Here is a 21101-nt window from a genome sequence, read left to right as displayed (position 1 = left end):
ATTAGCAATCGAGCTCTGGAATTACTGTGATAACCCTGACTATATGGATCACTCAAAAATAAAATTGAACTGGGACAATTTGACAAACACTTGTTATGCAACCTTCAATTTGATATTATTTCCAATAAGTTTCATCAAGTGATATAGATGCAATAATAGGTAACATTACCATACTTATTCAAGGAGGCATTTGTAAATTCAAGCTTTTCAGTGTCTGATCACAAATACAATAGTTGAATAACAGACCTGAATTGGAGGGATATTAAAAACCTCAAATTTGCCGCCCTCTATGGAATTCACTGATACTGTTCAAGTTGTTTATACCCGGTGAATTCAACTCGCACCTCTCAATTCCTGCGATGTCAACTGGTCCTTAAATGCATGGTCTTGCCACCGTTTCTCTTCAGCTTCCAGCTTCCTTAACCCTTTGGAACCGGCATTCATTTCTTTGAAATTTCTTTTGGGTTGCAATTGACTGTTTTCTTGACCCGCGTTCCTCTCCAACTGTCGCACGGGTTCTTTGTTCTGTTAACCCGTCCTCACCAAGATCGCACCTTCCACAAACTGCAATGAAGATTCAATACATGACGCCGTCCTCTGGTCTTAATTCGGCAGACCTTATAAGCCGCCTCCCGCCCTTGATTGGTTTCAGCGCCTGCACAAGAATGGATGCCGTAGTTAATGACAACACCCAAACAATGTTGCTGCTGCCGTCGTTGTGGAGTCCCGACAGGGTGCGAAAGTGCTGCGGATTTGCCTACGCTGGTCACCCAATTGGGATTTCTGTAGTAGCTGCCGGCTACTACATGTAGATTGCTAGATCCGATAACTCTAGAGATAATGCGTCCTCAGTAACAATGGATCAACCAATATATATATATACGTTTAAGTGTGGCAAACTTCGATGTGATGACAGGAGCTCATCAACCATACAAAATCATCAATCCTGTGATATCTGGATATGTTGACCATAATCGGATTCTTGTCTTTAACTCTCTTCCCGACTCCCCTTCGACTTTCCACTCAATACTGCAATAGTTTGTCTAAATGACAATTAATTCCGCTCTAGCTAACCTTCCAATAATCACTGATCCTCAGATTTGACCTTAGGCCACAGATTTGTCCCTGATGAAATGACTGAAACGTCACCTCCAATCTGCAATAATTCAAATGATATTTCACACCCTCAAAATTGCGTACCAATTGAGAGTTATCGTTCTCAATGGCCAACTGTGACAATTGCCGAAACCCTAGGTTTCCACAATGCACTCGTGATTGAATCACAATTTGAAAATCAAAGAAAGATAATCAACTGCCTCCCTCGAATGGAGCCCCGGGGTGCCTATTTATTCTTTTCCCTCCATCCTCTCCAGAGACTTCCAGAACATTTTTGATCTTATCCCTCAAGTGACTTTATTAAATATAAAGTTATCTTTTAATAACTATTTATTTAATTAAAATAACTAATTAGTCGTCCTTGGACAACCATTAATTAAATTAATTAAATCGAACTGTCACCAAAAATTGGGGACATGACAGCTAGTAACCTTCACCTTCAAAGGAGTCACATGTAAGTTTTGATTCATGAATTTACACTGAAGACCAAACATACAAAGGTTAGAAACATGAACTAGAACAAGTTCCTCATCTTACGAAACTACTAATGATAAGATTCAACACATGTACTTTGGGAGTTCAGATAGAAGAAGCAGAAGAAGTTCAAGTCTATGACAATGTTGGGCTATAAAGAGAGCATAAATCACCAAAAAGGGAAAAATAAGTACACAAGAGTACTCCTAGACCTCATCTGAGAAAAACTCAGAAACAATTTTTAAAATAGAGAACTTTGATTTTTTGGTGAGTTGAGCAACTTGCACAAATTCTTTGAAGGTGTGCAAGGTGCGCCAATAGTTAATTGTCAGCTCCTAATTTAGAGCTTTTCATGCATCGAAAACACATTCTAATGATAGTTGAACTCCTAGAAACAACCCGAGAAGGTCAACCTTCCATTTTTAGAGCTTCTAGTGACTTGTAGGTCCTCTTGCAACTTCCTTCTTCTTATCTACTTCTTCTTTTATTGTTTTAAGTCATGTAAAGGCTCATGCACCTATTAATTGATATAAACAAGGGTGGACACCTACTTAGCACCATTTAGAGAGTCAGTTTGTATATAATTAGATTTGTTTTATTAGTTTTTAGCATGTGTTTGCATTTTAAGAGCTCTCACTCTTAACACAAAAAGAGGAGATGATTTCTTATAAATACATGGATGTAATATTATTTTTTTGAATTCTTATTCATAATAATAATGGAGCCAATAGTTTTGGTGTGTTGATCTGATTGTCTAATCTTTTAGTTTTGGTGTTTGCCACATGTTGACGAATTCTGCTAATGTACTACATTGGAGAAGAGATCACCCTATTGTGTCTACATAGCTTCTTGTCTTGTATCAGCGCACTTTTCATGGCCTTACATTTCAATGAGAAGTGAAACATCTTTCAGTTTTTACTAAGTTTCCATTGACGATTGCATCAATGAATTTGACAAAGCACTGCTCCTATTTTTATTGGTTTCCTACCCAATCTTTTGACAATTTAACTTGCAGATGTGTTGTTATTGTGGTTTATGTTCATTGGGAATTTTCTTTTCATGCTTTTTTCTTTCATCTCTTGTTACCTTATCTTCGTTATTTGCTTTACTAACACTTGGTTAAATTAGGAATTCATATAGTTGCATGGTTAGATTGTATTCATTAAAAAAGTAGAAAATACCAAAAACATATCTCTTTTGTGGTTACTTTTGAAACAATGAGCAAATTGAACATCTTATCTGAAATTAGTCAGAACCATCAAAGGCCCCCCTATGAACAAACACATTTATCTTTAACTGAGCAGATTCTAGTAGGTTGTAACATCACTCGCAACCTTGGAGTTGATCCTAGATTAGCTTTTCAAGAGAGGAATTCGAAAGGATTCCTGCCATTAAGCATCACGCAAAATGATAGCTCAACAAATTATAAGATCCATTTTACCAAGTATCAAAATATAAACAAACCATCTCTTGATGATAGTGTTTTCTAATTGCTTTCATCGTAAACAATATATAATAGTGGGAAGCTTGCTCAATCATTATAGATAGTTTTGGACATCCATAATTCTTACTCTTAAATGTATATTAGATTGAATAATTTTTTGTTGTTTATTTAATTTGTTTATAGCTATTATTATATCTTTTGGATTATAATGAGAAATGTTATGAGATTTATTATGCACATAAGGACCGATTTTTTTATTGGATACCTACTTTCACGGGGCTCTAATAATCATACACTGCACTCCAAAAAATGATCAATATTTTTCTTTTGATAATTAAGGAACTAGCACAATGCAATTTGAGAAAAAAATGAAGGAATTATTTGTATTGAATTTAAGTTATGATTTAGAAATTAGATTTTACTAATTCGTACTTGAATAATTGCTTTATTTTTTAACTGGATTTGAGTATTATTGATATTGATTCCATGAAGTAAAGAGAAAGTACGATTTATAAACATTGATTTATACTAATATATTTGATGTTTTGTAGGGTGTATTTTCATATAACAAATGTACTTTTGATGTTGTAGGGTTGATGGCTTTAATGAATGTGCCAACATATCGCTGTGGTGTTGACCCATGTTTGTTAAAGACCTCGAATACACAAAAAAATCCTAAACATAAATTTTGGTGTTGCTCGAATAGGAAAAAGGTGGTTATTACAATTAATTTTCTAAAAAATTAGCGTAATGAACAATTAATTATTATGCTAAGATCCAATAAAGATTTTCTATTGTAACGACATGATGGGTGTAGATTCTATGGTTGAGTTAGTGATGCGCACACAACAAGTACAATGCGTGATGAAGGAACAACAAGTACAATGCATGATCAAGGAATATAGTGCAAGTGTTGCAAGGCTCAGAAGCTAAAATATGAAAAAAAAGTTCCATAATTAGAACTTGTATAGGATTTTTATAAAATGATAAAAAAGACTCATATTAGATTTGATGTCTTTTATCAACTTTGATAAAATTATCTTTACAAATAAATCTTGTGTCTAGTTTTTAATTAAAATCACGTTGAAAGATCATTTAAATATAAATTATTTATATTTTAAAAAATATTTAAGTTTTGATTTATATTATTTTAATTTAAACTAAGTTGAATGTCATGTTTTGATTAAGTAAAATAGGTTTTAAAAGACCCGAAACCTTTTACATAAAGTCTAGAGAGAAACAAAGAAGAAAGCAATAGAGAGAGCTACCCAGAGCAAACATGAAAAAAACCTCCAAAAAATACATCCAAGAGGTTGCTCAAAGAATTGTTGGAAAAGACAGCAAAAAGATAGCAAAAAGCCAGCCAACAAGACTTGATCAGGTCAAGCGCCTAGTCCGCAAGGATGTGCATATTTTCAACCATGACCTTCACCTCATATGTTTTGCTCATGTCCTCAATCTTTTTTGAGTGAGCCCTGGTATGCTTACTGGGACCCTGAATCTCAACAACCTAAGGGGAGTCCTGACCTTTCGCATTCTCCAATTTCTTCAGCAGAGTGCCCACATTTTCAACAATCTATTTGAACAGTTTTTCCAAATTGCTCATCTTGGTTTCCAACTTTGAGATCTTCCCCTAGTTGACATTAAACTCTTTGTCTATCGCCCTATTCTTTGCCTCTAGCTGCGGGATCTTCTGCATGAGGTTTTTAACTTCTTTTGCGTTCTCGATCACCTTCGATAGTCTATCAATATGTTGTCCAAGTGTGCGTTCACCACGAGCCATTTTTCTAGCTTGCCCTACATCTTTCCAAAGTACTTGCATATCCCTTCCAAACACTTGCATTTGTTTTTTCATAGCCCCAATCTCCTTTAGTATTGTGCCAGGGTCACCATACAAGTTGAATGTCATGTTAATGCTATCAAAACATTACATTTTAAAATATTAATTTTTTGATTTTTTTAAAAATAATAAATAAAAATATTTAAAAATCAAGTTATATAATACATTGAATATAATTTTAAAGAATTCCAAAGGTTGTGTTATACATTAAACTATAAAGTCAATTTATTTTAAAAAGAGGATACTTGACTTGTAAAATAATTAACCCAAAAAATTAGTTTTTAAAAATAATCTTTGTTATATTCAAAATATTATTAGACCTAAAAAAATAAAATAATTAAAATTTAAAAAAAAAATTATTCCAATTCTTATTTTAATTGTTCCAACCAAATACAAAATATACATCTTCTAACTATCTTCCACGGCAACCAAACATGTTCAAATGATATTCTAGAACTTATTTTAAGAATTTTAGAAAAGAATTTATTTGACCATTGATGAATGTCGCATTCGGCATTGCATAGGCTCTTATTAAGGGGCTTCACTCACCTACCGAAGTACACTAAAAAAATCAGCAAAATCAGAATTAATGTATAAGAATTCGGTGCACTAATTTAACCTAAGCAACTAATAGGTCTTTTCGCTGGTACAAAACATAAATGATAAAGGCACGGGCTAATCTCGAGTGACATTGTATTTTCAATAATTTAAAATTTGGTTAAAATACAATTTGTATGAAAGATAGCCACTCGTATGTTGGGGAGAGATGGATTAGACTCATTCGAAACAACACTTGTGTAAATAATCGAAGAGTTACTAGTTCTGCAGTGCTCTTATAGGGCCTACCTGTACATCAATACCATTGAGTCTTATATACTAGAGTATGCAGATGCAAGCTACAGAGCTGGTTGTGCATTCCATAGGGCTTGGAGTGCAAAACTGTACGCTATTTTAATACGAAATTCCTAGGGATAAACGTTTGTCATTTAATTTTCTTTTCAAGATTAAAAAATATCTTCTAGAGTGTCATGATGTGAAAGAAGAGAAAAATGTACAGTAGGGTAATCCTTGAAAAGATCCCTGAGCAGTTGTACTTTCCTATATCAGGCAGACACCTGAAAAAGTAACATGGTTTTGCTCATTTGTGAATCTTTGAACAGTGCTCAATAGGAAACAATTGACAGAGTAGTACATGTTATGAGAAAAACTGGGGAAGCAAACTGCCAAGTGAAAAAAGACGATTGGCCACAGAGACAAAAGGTACACATTGATTCTCTTTGAGCATGGTGGAAAAAATCTAGACCATCAATTTATGAGGAGAACTTGTGGGATTCTATCATGGAGGTGATGTATGCAACACCTCAGAATCCACCATCGTTTTTTAGCACGTGATTGATTTGACTAACAAATATCATCACGTGGTGAGACGGGATTAATCTTATCAAGGCGTCTGTGCTAAATGTGGTGATGGTACACTAGAAGACGATTTTCATTTTGGACTGCTTATGAGGTGTAACAACCGTTCGTGGTCAGTAAAGTTGTAAGCCTCCCACTGTAAATTGGGATGGTTGTTCATAATCTATATATAAGTGCCTTAAGCAGCAGAGTTTTCCATTAGGGAGCCAAAATGAAGTGATCCCCTTCACGCCACGATCCGCAAAGCAGTCTCATAACCCATATAAGAATTCAAGGCATTCTTGATAACAAATATAGAAATGGGTTTGCCCTCATGTTTTCTGATGTGGATACTGTTTAATACTCTGTGTGTGGGGGTCCTGCCGGGCAAAGACATGGATTGCTCCGTTGGGGATGCGGAGTCCCTGGCCAACAATTTTGGGAACCCATATGGATCCCCAATTGATCAGTATGGAGTTGTAGAGGCCGCGGATGACGTGGGTGTTCATGTGTCTCGGGAGATTCTGGAGGCTGCCAAGTTGCCCGCAAATGTTGAATGGCTCAAAGGCATTAGGAGGAAGATACATGAACACCCGGAGCTTGCTTACGAAGAATTTGAAACGAGTAGGCTCATTAGGCAAGAGCTTGATGGTATGAGCATTAGCTATAGGTACCCTATGGCAAAAACAGGTGTGGTGGCCTCCATTGGCACTGGGAATCCTCCTTTTGTAGCACTTCGAGCAGACATGGATGCTTTGCCAATCCAGGTCTGTATTTTTCACCCCATTATGTTAGATTTCCCGTTTCCCCTACCTAGCCCCTTTTGAAGTACAACACTCTTTATTGTAAAGAGTGGCCGCCAAAGTTGCCTTGAATCAGTTTTAGGAGACATGTTCGTTTACACTATTCCTATTGGCAGACAAATCAATTAGACTTGGGGCAATTTCCAGTAGCTTAAGTTCCACTCAAAGGATATCTCGCATGCAAACCTTATCACATCAACCGTACAAGTTTCTGCTGTACTTGTAAAATAGGATTCGCTCCATGGGTGTGGTGTGGTTTGCGTGTTGGATATCAACTCATCGCTGCCACTTTTCCATTCACGGGACCAATCCATTTTGTTGAGTAATGCCGGAGAGTTGGAGTAATATCTGCAAGTTCTTCCTTTTTGTTCAAGTCTCATGGCCTACGGATTATTAACTTGTTACTCGAATTTAAACTCTCTGAAAATAATAATATCGATAAACATGTACATCCAGACTCGCCTCCTATTCTGGAATATTATTCTACATATATTACACAGCTCTGCATTTGTTTTGACTAAGAGGCACTGCTAAAGTAAGGGCTACTCCCCACTGCTTCTATATCAAGATGGAACTTCTTTGATTTACATGCTATTTCTCATGGGATCCCTTCAACTAGTTTTAAGGACTGGCCAAGGTGCTTGAATTCAGGCCATTATCCTTTCAGGCGATCTGGCGTGCAATATTTATTACAGATTACTGAGTGATTAAATATAAGAATTTTTCTCCCTTTCCACAAAGTAAGCTCAGTCCGGCAACTCCATAAAGTATAATCTGACTCTAAGTAATATAAGAATTATTCCTGTCACTGGAGCTTTGTGTAGGCACTTAAGCCCGCTTGAGTTTATCTAACAGCAGGGAAATGAATGATTTTCTAGAGCACAGTCCCATGAGGTGTTTTAAGTTAGATTTTTTTTGAAAATTCATTTGCGAGAGAGGTATATGATTCATTCAGCCAAATACAGTCCCTAATGGTCCCGTTGTCTCCAGGAAGGATTTCTAGAGTTAATTTGTTAATATATATAAATTTCCAAAGGACTCGTCCAAACCTACGTAGCATTGCCTAGATACCAAGACTTGTTTGATTAAACTAGTAATATTGAATGATGAGCAACTTTCTGAAGTTGGATTATATGATATGCTTATCTGGATTCTGCAGGAAGCAGTTGAGTGGAAACACAAAAGCAAAATTCCTGGTAAAATGCATGCCTGTGGACATGATGCACATGTTACCATGCTTGTTGGTGCTGCAAAGATTTTGCAACAGCGTTGCCATTATTTACAGGTCTGTACCAATCTCATTAGCATTCCTTCAGTTAAAAAGCCAATTGTTGTAGAGCTTCAAAGATGGATATTTTGTATTTCCATTGTATTTATGCATGGAGATTGCTTCTTTTGGTCGTGTGCTGTGGTGGGCACTGGGGGCTAACTTCTCAAAAGACTTCCATTCTTATAATCTTATTATGTTTACTTTTGAATTTTTGGCCTGATTTTCTTGTTCGTAGTTAGGATCCCCAAATTACATTGTGTTTACAGAGGAATTAAATCTAAGATAATTTGTACAGCCTATTTTCTCATTAATTTTGAATATGCAAAATTGTATACACCTGATAAGTGCCGAGTATATGAACAATGTTGGGGGGTGAACTTTGGAAATGAATTTTTTTAATAAAATTTATTCAGATATTTTCATGATTAGATGAGTGACTTTGAGATTCATTTTTTGTTGATAATAGTAGGCGTATCTTGAAGCAGCTCTTGAATCTCAACCGAGTTGGCATTTCACTCTTTGTCCAAATTCATATTAGGCTCTGGACTAAGTGTTCCTGATGATTGCCTACACTATTATTTTTGTTCTCTTAATTTTCCATGTGACTATAAAATTGGGTTTTCAGAGTCATCCTGCCCTGGATGTTAATGCATTTGATTCTTCATGTTTTATACGTATTTTTTGTTTGATTCTGGAGGTTAATAAATTCAAATTGTCATTTCTGTGATGAACTCAAAGCCTTCCTTAACCATTGAGAAAAAAGAAAAACAAAGTTTTTTTATCAGAGCAAATGTCATCTTTGTTTGTGTGGCTTCTCGCTAAAGATGAATAGCCATGCATAGAGATGTGAAATTACATATTGTTCCTATGTCTGTTTGAAATGTAGAGGATGGCTTGTATGCTTTTTAATTCAGAGGAGACAATGTGCATGAAAAAATCTGAAGTAGCTACCATCTTGTAATGGGCACCCTGGAAATTCCCAAGAACTGAACCAACTGCTGATAAAGACTCTAATGCTTTTGCATAGATTTTGAAACCACATAACAATAACATGAACAAGATGGAATTTAAGCAAACTGAAGATTGAACCACTGCTGAAATAATATTAGTTCTCAAATGATAAAATCAAATACATAGTAATGTATTCCAAAGGCCAAACCCCAAGGGAATGACGTCTAGAATTTTACAAGAGAGGATGAACGTCCTCTAATGCCAAGACTAAATCTACACCTCCAAGCTTTTATCAAATGCAATTCACAATCATCCAATGCTCAACAATGACTCTCCCACCTTTATTTATACTTTTCCTACACCCTTCTAGAAGGGAATCAAATATTAATTAATTGCAAGTACTAGAAGCTTCCCCCTTCCAATAATTAATGCACTCTCTAGAAACTCCTCCCTTGCAATACAAAAATTAATTGTGCTTCTAGAAAATTAAATTACTAGAGGTTTCCTGCTTTCCAATAATTAATACATACTCTAGAAGCTTCTCCCTTGTAGTATAATAATTAATTGAATTAATTAAATATAAAGTCACTTTTTAATTTTTAATTTATTTAATGACTTTATAAGAAATTAATTTAATTTCCTCTTATGCTCCACTTAGCCTTTGGAGAACGTGAAGGCTAAAAGATGGGGTCATTACAGTCCGCCCTCCTTGAAATTGCTTGTCCTCGAGCAATCTTAGCCCTGTTTGCTGTAGCACTTGCTCACTCTCCCAAGTAGCATCTTCGTAGATATCTCCATTTGACTAAATATTCTTTAATCAACTTGCTTCGCAGAGTCCTTTCCCTAGTATCCAGAATTGCCTCAGGAATTAATATGAGCTTTCCTTCCTCATCTAATGGTGGTAATTCTGTTGAAGGCACAATTCTCTGATTGATGGCTTTCTTAAGCCTTGACACATGAAACACATTATGCACTCGACTGCGCTCTGGAAGCTCAATCTCGTAAGCAACCTCGCCCACCTTGCGAATCACTCTGTAGGGGCCATAAAACCTAGGCTTCAACTTCTTTGCTCCGCTTTTCTTGAGTGATGACTGTCTATATGGTTTAGCCTCAGGTAAACCATATCCCCAATTTCGAAACTGTGCTCTATCCGGCGCTGGTCAACATACACTTTTTGCTGATTTTGGGCTTGCTGTATATTCTCCTTGAGCACCCTCAAAATATCCTGACTATCTTGCAATAAGTGTTTTGCTTTGGGGCACTCTACTATCCCCCAAAACTAGATCCATGAAACTAGGTGCTTCATAACCATACAATGCCATGAATGGAGTCATCTTGATGGACATATGATAAGTGGTGTTATGACAATACTCTCCCATATGTAGCCATTTGACCCAAGCCCTCTGTTGTGTAGTCACATAGTTCCTCAGATCTCCTTCCACCCATTTATTCACAATCTCTGTTTGCCCATCTGTTTGTGGATGATAACTAGTGCTAGGTGTAAAATTTGTACCACACAACCTAAACAATTCTTGCCAAAAAGTACTCATAAATTTACTATCCCGATAACTGATAATGAAACTAGGTAGCCCATGTAACTTGAATATCTCTCTGAAGAAAAAATTGGCCACCTATGCTGCTGTTTAAGTGGATGGAATAGCAAAGAAGTGAGCAAACTTCGTCAGCCGGTCAACTATCACATAGATGCAATCTTTCACCTATACTCATGGTAACCCGGTGATGAAGTCCATAGAAATGCTTTGCCATTTCCTATCCGGAATGGGCAAAGGCTGTAACAACCCTGCACGATATGTGTGCTCTCTCTTATTCTGCTGACAAATTGCACACTCCTGACATGTTTTTGAACATCATCCTTGAGTCCTTTCCATGTGAATCGCTCACGGATCTGCTTGTAGGTCTTAAAGACCCTTGGATGTCTAGTTGTAGGTGCATCGTGAAATGCCTTTAGTATTACCTCCGTAAACTGTGATGAAGGAATCAAATATATCCCACCCTGAAACTTAATCAATCTGTCCATCACTACATAACGATCATTTTGTATGGTGCCTGCAATCACTCCAAAAGCCCAAGTGTCCCTCGCATACTTTGCTATAATCTTACTTCTCCACTCTCCTGTAATCTGAGCTAGAGCAAAAATATGAGGTCTCCTAGATAAAGCATCTGCCACCACATTCTTCTTACCTTTGACAAACTCAATGTCAAAGTCATAGGCTTGTAACTTCATAATCCACTTTTGTTGTCTATCATTCAAATCATGCTAGCTCATGAAGTATTTGATGCTATTGTGATCAGTTTTGATAACAAACTTTCCCCCAACTAGGTAGGACCGAAACTTAGCCAATGCATGCATAATAGCCAAAATCTCCTCATTATAGATGGAATAGCTCCTCTCCACTCTATGGAGCTTCCTGCTTTCATGCTTCTCCTGCATCAAGACTGCCCCAATCCCATCTCTTGACGCATCACAATGAAGCTCAAATGGCTTTGTGAAATCTAGTAGAGCTAGTATTGGACATGATGACATCACCTTCTTGAAATGATTGAAGCTTCTCTGAGCTGCCCCTGTCCATGCGAAGGCCCCTTTCCTAGTAAGGTCTGTCAAAGGTGCAATGATCTGTGAAAATCCCTTAACAAATCTCCTATAAAACCCGCAAAGACTAAGGAATCCCTTAAGCTGTGTAAGATTCGTAAGAGTAGGCCAATCAACAATAGCCTTAATCTTTTCAGGATCTACCTGAACTCCATCTGCGCTGATGATATGCCCAAGGTATAGTAACTTAGTCATCCCAAACTCGCACTTAGATTCCTTGGCATACAGTGACTCTTTCTCTAGAGTGGACAACACTATCTCAAGATGTTGTAAATGCTCCTCCCAAGTCTTATTGAAGACTAAAATGTCATCAAAGAAAATCAAGACAAATCTCCTAAGTTGCTCCCTAAATACCTAATTCATGCAACTTTGGAATGTAGTAGGGGCATTGGTTAGCCGAAATGGCATAACCAAAAACTTGAAGTGGCCATAGTGACACTAAAAAGCTGTCTTCTCAATGTCCTCCTCCCTCATCTTGATCGGATGATACCCTGACCGTAAATTGATCTTTGTAAAAAAGCATGCACCATGAAATTCATCAATTAGTTCATCTATCTATGGGATGGGATATGTGTTCTTAATGGTCTTCTTATTTAATGCCTTGTAATCGATGCACATGTGCATCATCCCATCCTTCTTCTTTACCAACACTATTGCTGAAGCAGAGGGGCTCTTACTAGGCCTAATATGCCCTATTTCCAACAACTCCTTAATTTCCTTCTCTATCTCATCCTTATGTTTCTTGGGATGACGATAAGGAGTAATCATAACTAGTTTGGCTCCCTCCTCGAGCTCAATAACATGCTCTATCCCCTTGTCGGGAGGAACCCCATGCAGAATCTTGCCAAATACCTTAGTGTGCCTGTCAAGTATCTCTCGGATATCTAGTGGATGACTCTTCACCTATGGCTCTTGTGAAGTTGGCATAGTAAAACATTTTGCTGCCCACTCTATGTTATTGTGCTGAAAAAGTCTCTACATTCTCCTTATGGAAACTACTTTGCAACTCCCATTTGAAAGTCCTCTAAGTACAACAGTTCTTCCCTCATGCTGAAACCTCATCTCCAATTTTGCTTGGTTAACTATGAACTCTACTAGCGAGGCCATCCATGTCATGTCGAGGATGACATCATAGTCTCCCATGTCTACCACATAGAACTCATCCTCCAACTCATAGCCATCTCCAAACCTGATGTGAAGATTAGATATCTTTCGAGTACATAATAGTTTGTCACCATTAGCTACCATGACTCTAAACCCGACATGCTCCTCGGTCTGTGGACCTCTCTTGGCTACCAATTGTGCATCTATAAAATTATGTGTAGCCCCAGTGTCAATGAGTGAGATCACTTTCTGCCCTTGGATAATACCCCTGACTTTAAATGTGATTGCCTTCTGAGCCCCCATTAATCGTGCTAATGACTTCTCATCCTTAGGAATGTTGCTCTCCTCTGTAGTGCTATCCTCTTCTGAATCGGAGTGTTGATCTTCCCTCTCTAACTATGACTCCTCGGCTAAGAAATACTCCATTTGATTTGCCTTAGCCTTGAGAGGACACTTATGAGATAAATCCCAAGGCTCTCTGCAATGAAAACATAACTTCTTCTTTCTTAAATCATTCAAGGTGTCATTATCCAACTTATCTCTTTTTGGCTAAGCATCCTTGTGAGCAGTTTTTTTGTCCCTCTCCTTGTCCTTTTTCATATAAAAATCCCTGTGCTGAAATCTGCTCCTAAATGAAGAAGGTGCTAATCACGAGCCTTTTTAGTGGCCTCCTGCAATGTAGCTGGGTCATGCCCCTTGACCCAACCTCGCAAGGGTTTTGAGAGTCCATCTATAAACAACACTACTAACCTCCTCTTTGAAATATCTGTGACTAACATAGCTAACCTCTGAAACTCACTGGTATACGTCTCAACTGATCCCCACTACTTGAGTTGTGCCAACTCCTTAAACTGTAATTCGAGATCCTTGGTATCAAATCTCTCTATGAGCTTCTCAATGAACTCCTGGTAAGATGTGATTTGATTATGTCCCAAGGTTACCATGCCATGGTGCCACCACTCATGCGCTAGTCCATCCAAGTGAATAGCCGCATACTTTATAGCCTCGTCCTCAGGCATAGGATTCAGTTGCAAGTATGTATCCATCTTCTGCACCGAAGCTCGTGCGGTCATCTTCCTTGAAGCATCATAATAAGGTAAAGAAAGTTTCCCAACTTTCTTTCTCAGCTCAAGGTTTTGATTTCTTCCTCCTGATATAGGCATGTGTCTCATCCTCGAGTCCATGTAATCTCTAAGAGAAATGTCGACTTGAAACTCCGCTTCACTAGCCTCCCAATCCCTCTTGAACTGATCCTGTAACTCCGTAATCTGCGGTTCATTAACTAGTTGAACTAGATCTCTGGGTGGGAAGGTGGGTAGAAGAGGTCTCGAGCTTGCTGTTCGAGCTGGGCGTGCAACATGTTTAAAGTTATCAGCCTCATTCCCATTGTTGTCATGTCCATTATTACCATTAATGTTGCCTCGGCCTCCATTATCATTGCCTCTATTATTGTTGTTTCCATTGTTGGCATCACCTGGATTAATATTGATGCCCATTTGTCTAGCCATAAGTTGCAACATCATATCCATTCGCCTATTCTACTCCTGTTGCATACGCTGCCCCTCATCTAATGTATCCAATAACCTGAACATTACATTTTCCTAATCTGGACCGGTATTCCTATCATCTCGGTCATCCATACTGTTGTCTTGTTCAAAGAATATCTCCTTTGTGTCTATATGGCTGGATTGTATGTCCCCTTGTACGGATGAACTAGACTGTTCGCTTTGCAAGTCTGAACTCCTACTTTGTCTTGCTCTAGTATTGTGGAAATTATAAAGCCCTTGTCACATGCTCAGTCATAAATGTTGTTTCAAATTCCCTATAAGACCTCCACAGGATGTCAGGACTTATAGCTTTGATATTACTGTAATGGGCACGCTGGAAATTCCCATGAATTGAACCAACTGTTGATATAGACTCTAATGCTTTTGCATAGATTTTGAAACCACATAACAATAACATGAACAAGATGGAATTTATGCAAATTGAAGATTGAACCACTGCTGAAATAATATTAGTTCTCAAATGATAAAATCAAATACATAGTAATGTATTCCAAAGGCCAAACCCCAAGGGAATGACGTTTAGAATGTTACAAGAGAGGATGAACGTCCTCTAATACCAAGACCAAATCTACACCTCCAAGCTTTTATCAAATGCAATTCACAATCATCCGATGCTCAACAATGACTCTCCCACCACTATTTATACTTTTCCTACACCCTTTTAGAAGGGAATCAAATATTAATTAATTGCAAGTACTAGAAGCTTCCCCCTTACAATAATTAATGCACTCTCTAGAAACTCCTCCCTTGCAATACAATAATTAATTGTGCTTCTAAAAAATTAAATTACTAGAGGTTTCCCCCTTTCCAATAATTAATACACACTCTAGAAGCTTCTCCCTTGTAATACAATAATTAATTAAATATAAAGTCACCTTTTAATTTTTAATTTATTTAATGACTTTATAAAAAATTAATTTAATTTCCTCTTATGCTCCACTTAGCCTTTGGAGAACGTGAAGGCTAAAAGATGGGGTCATTACACATTTGTTCAAGCCAGATATCTTTAACGGCAGTATAGATTAGCTTCTTGTTGTTCAGGCCAATTGTGTAGTTTGCGGTCTTCCTTTTTCCTTCATTTTTGAATTCATCTCATAGGATGCCCTTGTGAATACTTTTCTTGAAATCACAAAATGTTTGTATTGTGATTTCCTATTGAAATTTTCCTAATCAATTATTCTTATTTCATTTGCTTTTAACTAACATCAAATGTTTGTTTTAGTTGATTACTTGTACCAACATTGCACACAGTGTTAGATCTTAACACTTTCGAGGGAACTGTGTTGTCTTGGTTTTATCTTCAAAGCAAACATGCTATCCACCCTTATAAAACTTTGCATTTAAATAGTGTTCCTACACTCATGTCTATGGCTCTTTTAACTGCTTCAATATGGTTGTCTGATATTTATACAGAAATTATTGCTTTATTATTTGTTAAGTTTTCCATGATTGGTGAAGCCAAACAAAGCTGTCAATGTTCCTCCCTCCTTAACTAATCTGCTGGTTTTGTTTATGAAATGTTGTTAATCTAATATTTACAAATTGTCTCTGAGCACATATTTTGTTGTAGTAAGTTGTCTCAGATATACAAATTATGTTCTCTAAGGCTTCTAATAGTGTCACAATTGTTATTGGAGCAGAAATTCCTTCATTTCTGAAGGTTTTTCATCTATTAGTTTTTAGGTCTCTGTCAAGTTGGTTTTTGAAATCAGTTGCAGCAATGCTAGAAGGTGAGGATTGACAATTTAAGTCATTTGTATTTAAATTTGTCATACTAGTTTCTAATTGTTAATCTACCCACATTTTTAGTCCCCCTTAAACGACAAGGCTTATATGATATCTTTCAGCATTAAGGCATTGAATTTTCACAAGTAAAAGTGCTGAGAGGAAACAGGATTGATTCTTAAAATTGAAAATTTGTTGATAGAAATAAACATTTTTTGATTAGCACATAAGTGCTACTAAAGTCAAATCCTAGAATAAATCCTCTTTTGGACTTTCTGGCTGTTCTCAAGTGTTTAGATTTTTTTGGGACTCTTGAAGCTCCAATTTTAAATTGCCTCTTCTAGAACCAACCGGTGAAAGATAGAGGGAGAATCAACCAAATTTGCTCCTATAGCTAGTTGAACAACTAGTTGGATTTACCACCCACCTAAAGCCCTATTGTTTTTCTATTTATAGATCAATCATAATGACATGGGTCTTCTCTGAACCAAATCTCCTTTATATGGCTGGGCAAGAGAAGGTAATTTTCTAGATTAGGGAGCTTTCTAGATTTGGTCCTCCCCTACCTCTCTACATTGGCGCTTTATCACCAAGAAAGAGATATGACTAGAGTTGATAGTAGGGCCTTCATTCATGTCAGTTTGACCAACCCCCTGTGAGCATTATCTGTACCTCCTAGCTTAGTCTGGAACCTCCCCTATTGATGTTGCATATGCCCCTAGTACTGTTTATTCAACTAGTTTCCTATCCCATGAATGGCACCCAGCAAAGCTTGCCAACCCACCTTCCCTGGTTCCAAAAGGCTCCTCCCTAAGGCTGTGAACATGAAGACTCAGAGAAAAATTCATGTGGATTATTTACCTTATGGTTACAGCTGATGTAACTAACAAATGAAAGCTCAAATGCAACTATCAACAGGAATCATATGAGCTCTTCTCATGGTAAGGGCCCAATCTATAAATTTATGGGGAGAGGAACAATAGCAGCATTCTGATTTTCTTGTTGGCATGTTGGAATGCATCTAGTTTTGATTACTTGGCATAATCAAGTATCATACTCCTGCTACAGGCATACAAGAAACGTAATAAAGTTTCATCTTGTCTAGTGAAAGACGATAGATTCTGTTTTGAATTGTAAATAATGACAATATAATTTTCTGAAACATTTTTAGCTGGCTCCTTCAAGGATTTTCTTCCATTTTAAGTGAGCAGTTCTTTTCAGGACAAAATTGACTAGCCTATGAATAAACTCCTAAAAAACAAGAGGGGCATAAATAGAAAAACTTCTATTTGCTGCTGATGGGTTCTATTTGTGATCATGTCATCATATGCACCTGCATCAATGCTAACCATTCTTTTAAATGAATTATTACTAGGATCTGCATAATACAAATTTATAGGAAAATGATAGAGATCTAACAATGTGAATTCCATGGCCAAAAATTATTTGCTTATTATAGTATAGTTAAGAGAAAATTAGATGCACTTGAAATAGATGGGAATAGTTTCCATGGCTTTCATATTAAGTTCTAGAAAATCTTTTGAATGGTAAGTGGTTCACAAGAAAATCCAATTTCTTTGTTAGCTGCATATCATTGTCCAATGAGCACATGCAAAAATTTAACATTGGTTATTGCAGCATTGAACCACCTTCCAACTTGGTGATTGACTGTTAACTCTTAAACCTCTTGGCATAATGTGTATTAATCTGGCCTAATGTAATTATAGATCCTTGAACACCGGTCAAATCATTACAAAAACCTCATATCCATCACCTTGGGCGAAAGCTAGTATCAGTGAATCAGTTTCTTCTGCTGAGATATCTCTCTTTGTATGTAGGAATTTCTTGTTATTGCTGTTTCTTGTCCAGCCTACATAAACTCAGGGTGAATTAAATTTGATATACTTCTTTTTAATATTCAAATTTAGTCATATGGCAATGTTGCCACCATTGTTTTCATTCAAACCTCTTTTTGGTGTCAACGGATTATATCCCAAGGTACAGAAAGGACATGTTTCTCATTGAACTAGGTGCCTCGTTTGGGACTGGATATGAAAATGGGTTATCACTCCCTTATTAACCTAAAAATCATGAAAATTATCTGTATAGTATATCCATTTTGCCAAATATTGTATCAAAACTTGTCCCAGATGCTTGTATATACTTTAGTTTACCTGGAACGAAGCATAATAAATGTTGAATTATCTTTGTGTGACAAAGGAAATCAAAACCATGTCCTTCGTGTCCAGACTAAAATAGAATGCAACATTGGCAAACCTACACATATTGTAAGATATATAATTGAGAGTAGAACCACATAGACAATTGTACTTGGTCAATAAGGATTTAGAAAAGATAGTTTTTGAAGTGGTTTTGGGAGTTCTATTATATATTTTTACTTGGTTGAATTGAATGTTTTGTTCAGAGGATTATTCGATCCCTTTAGAAACAAATTTAATGTGTGATTGTAATTATCTTGAATTACATCTTTTGAATTCAAGACATGTCATGACGAGGCAGTAAAACTGTTTGTACCATTTGAATTTTTTCTCATTGTTGCTATGTGTATGTTTTCCTCATTGTTTGTTAATCTTTGCAGGGAACTGTCATCTTAATCTTCCAGCCTGCTGAAGAATCAGGTGCAGGGTCCAAAAAAATGATAGAAGAGGGGGCATTAGAAAATGTAGAGGCTATATTTGCAATGCACGTTTCCAACTTTTATCCTACAAATACAATTGGTTCAAAACCTGGGCCTTTGCTTGCTGGATGTGGCTTCTTCAAGGCAGTAATAACTGGAAAAGGAGGACATGCAGCAATTCCACAACATTCAATTGATCCTGTTTTAGCAGGTTCTGCTTCTGTTGTCAGTTTGCAACATCTTGTTTCCCGTGAAGCCAATCCCTTGGATTCTCAGGTACTTTCCTCATCACATAATGCACCTTAATGGAAGCTCATATTTTGCTTAGTTAAAGTGTTGATTATAGAAAGTTAAAAAAGAAGAAGATAATAATTATATGGACTCCCAGCAGGTTATGTGCATCAGTATTATTTCTTCTCGGTAACAGTTACATCACTTCAAAATTAGTTTAGCATGTATCTGTTATTGTTGAAATTAGTTATGTGCATCGGTATTATATCTTTTCAATAATAGTCACTTCTTTCAGAAATTAGCTTACCATGTATTAACTATTGTAGAAATAAGAATGTGAATTGTCAATAATTTTATTTCCAAATAGCATTAAAGGCATGTCAATCCGAAATTAAACGCAACCATAAATAACTCATTTACATGATTAATCTATATCAGAGTTCACATAAATTGGGCAAACACACTATTTTGCCCATTGTGTACTATAGTTGTGTAAGTGTAGACTTGTCATCGATTGGGTAGGAACTGTTTTTGGTATACAATGACTATATATATACACCTCTATATCTAGATAATTATACATAATATTAATATATCAGTGATGGGACTATTTCTGATTGTTGATTTGTATAAGTCTGCTTATGTGAGCAAAAGAAAATACAATGCAATAACCCCAGCTCCGCCTACCTGTAATTTATTTTAATCTACCCTATTAATGATTGCACCAATCCACATGTGCATGGATTTGGTTGATTCAGGTTATATAAGTATAGATAACACCTCAATTATGATGAATATTCTTAACATTTCCAGCATGTTTAGAGGCAATGATCACCAATTGTAATGGATGATTCAGAACCACCTTGTAGCTGCCAAGATAAATGAAAAGAAAATAGAATTTGACAGGGTATGAATTGCTTGCAAACCATTAACATTGTCAATGAAGTCCCTTGATGCATATAATCTAAATGTTGAATGAGTGAATTTGAAACAGTTGGGGAGGAAATTTTCTAGAGTTTGAAATGCTTTGTCAATTTCGAAAGGATCATAACAAGGATATCCGCAAACTAGAAATTGATGGTTGCCATGGAAGAACTTTGTACTGAGGAAATAGAAGTGTTTTGGGGAGATGATTGGGTTCAGGATGAGAAACTATATTATAGGAATTTCCTTGACATTGAAGTTATGATGAGACTATCTTGGAACTTTGAGGAAGTTTTCTCGTAATTAAGAATTGATGTTAGTTGAGGAAGGTGATGAGTGTTATGGAGTTAATTGTCATTTTGTTGAATTTCAAATTGGCTTGAAGAAGAGTGGCTTGTAGTTAGAGGGATAGGAACATGCTTTTTGTGGTATTGATTACCTTGTGCCTTGAATGCAACCACCAGAGGAGATAACAGGATGGTGTTGTGGTGGTTGGAAGGATTTTTCACATGTAGAATCTGTTGCATAAGAGGTGGAGTATTTGGCTAACCATCTGAGGATTGCATAATGCCTCATTGTTAGGAAAGAATGGACCCTACAAAGATTTTAGTGAAGTAGATTACTTAGTTTCCTTGATAAATGGTTGTGAGGAAATGAGCTTGGATGTGTAGGCAGAGCCAAGATGGAAGGAGAACCATAGTGAAGATGTGTGGTTCAGAACTTCAGTGTGAACTTTACTGATTGGCTTGAAGATGCTCCTCACCCTTTTTGAATTAATACGCAGCCAATTTAAGGGGTTGTCCCTTTACAACAACATAACCAAAGAAAAAGTGGTGGCAGACAACATTATGTCACTAAGGGCACATTGTCAGCAAAGTACCTGAGAAGCACTAGGAAATATCAAGGACAAGAACGACCACTTACAATTCAGGTTTGAAAAGAAATCATTGTTGCACACCGCCAACAATCCATAGGGTGAGGTATAGAGGAAAATACAGTGACTACAA

At 36.7% G+C, this 21101-nt stretch overlaps 1 protein-coding gene across 1 annotated transcript in view; it reads left to right on the top strand.

Moving 5' to 3' along the window:
* The first annotated feature begins 6490 nt into the window (after nt 1–6490).
* LOC149529174 (IAA-amino acid hydrolase ILR1-like 1) overlaps nt 6491–21101 on the top strand; it is a 40524-nt gene continuing 25913 nt past the window's right edge. The window contains exons 1-3 of the mRNA XM_089811549.1: nt 6491–7036; nt 8232–8357; nt 18901–19215. Coding sequence (XP_089667675.1) covers nt 6590–7036; nt 8232–8357; nt 18901–19215 — 888 coding nt within the window. The 5' untranslated portion in view covers nt 6491–6589. The remainder of the gene's footprint in view (nt 7037–8231; nt 8358–18900; nt 19216–21101) is intronic.

Source organism: Cupressus sempervirens, chromosome 11 (genome assembly GCF_028749045.1).
Source record: "Cupressus sempervirens isolate cs-2001-9-10 chromosome 11, ASM2874904v1, whole genome shotgun sequence".
Classification (NCBI taxonomy): Eukaryota; Viridiplantae; Streptophyta; class Pinopsida; order Cupressales; family Cupressaceae; genus Cupressus; species Cupressus sempervirens.
This window is presented reverse-complemented; position numbering and strand designations above follow the sequence as displayed.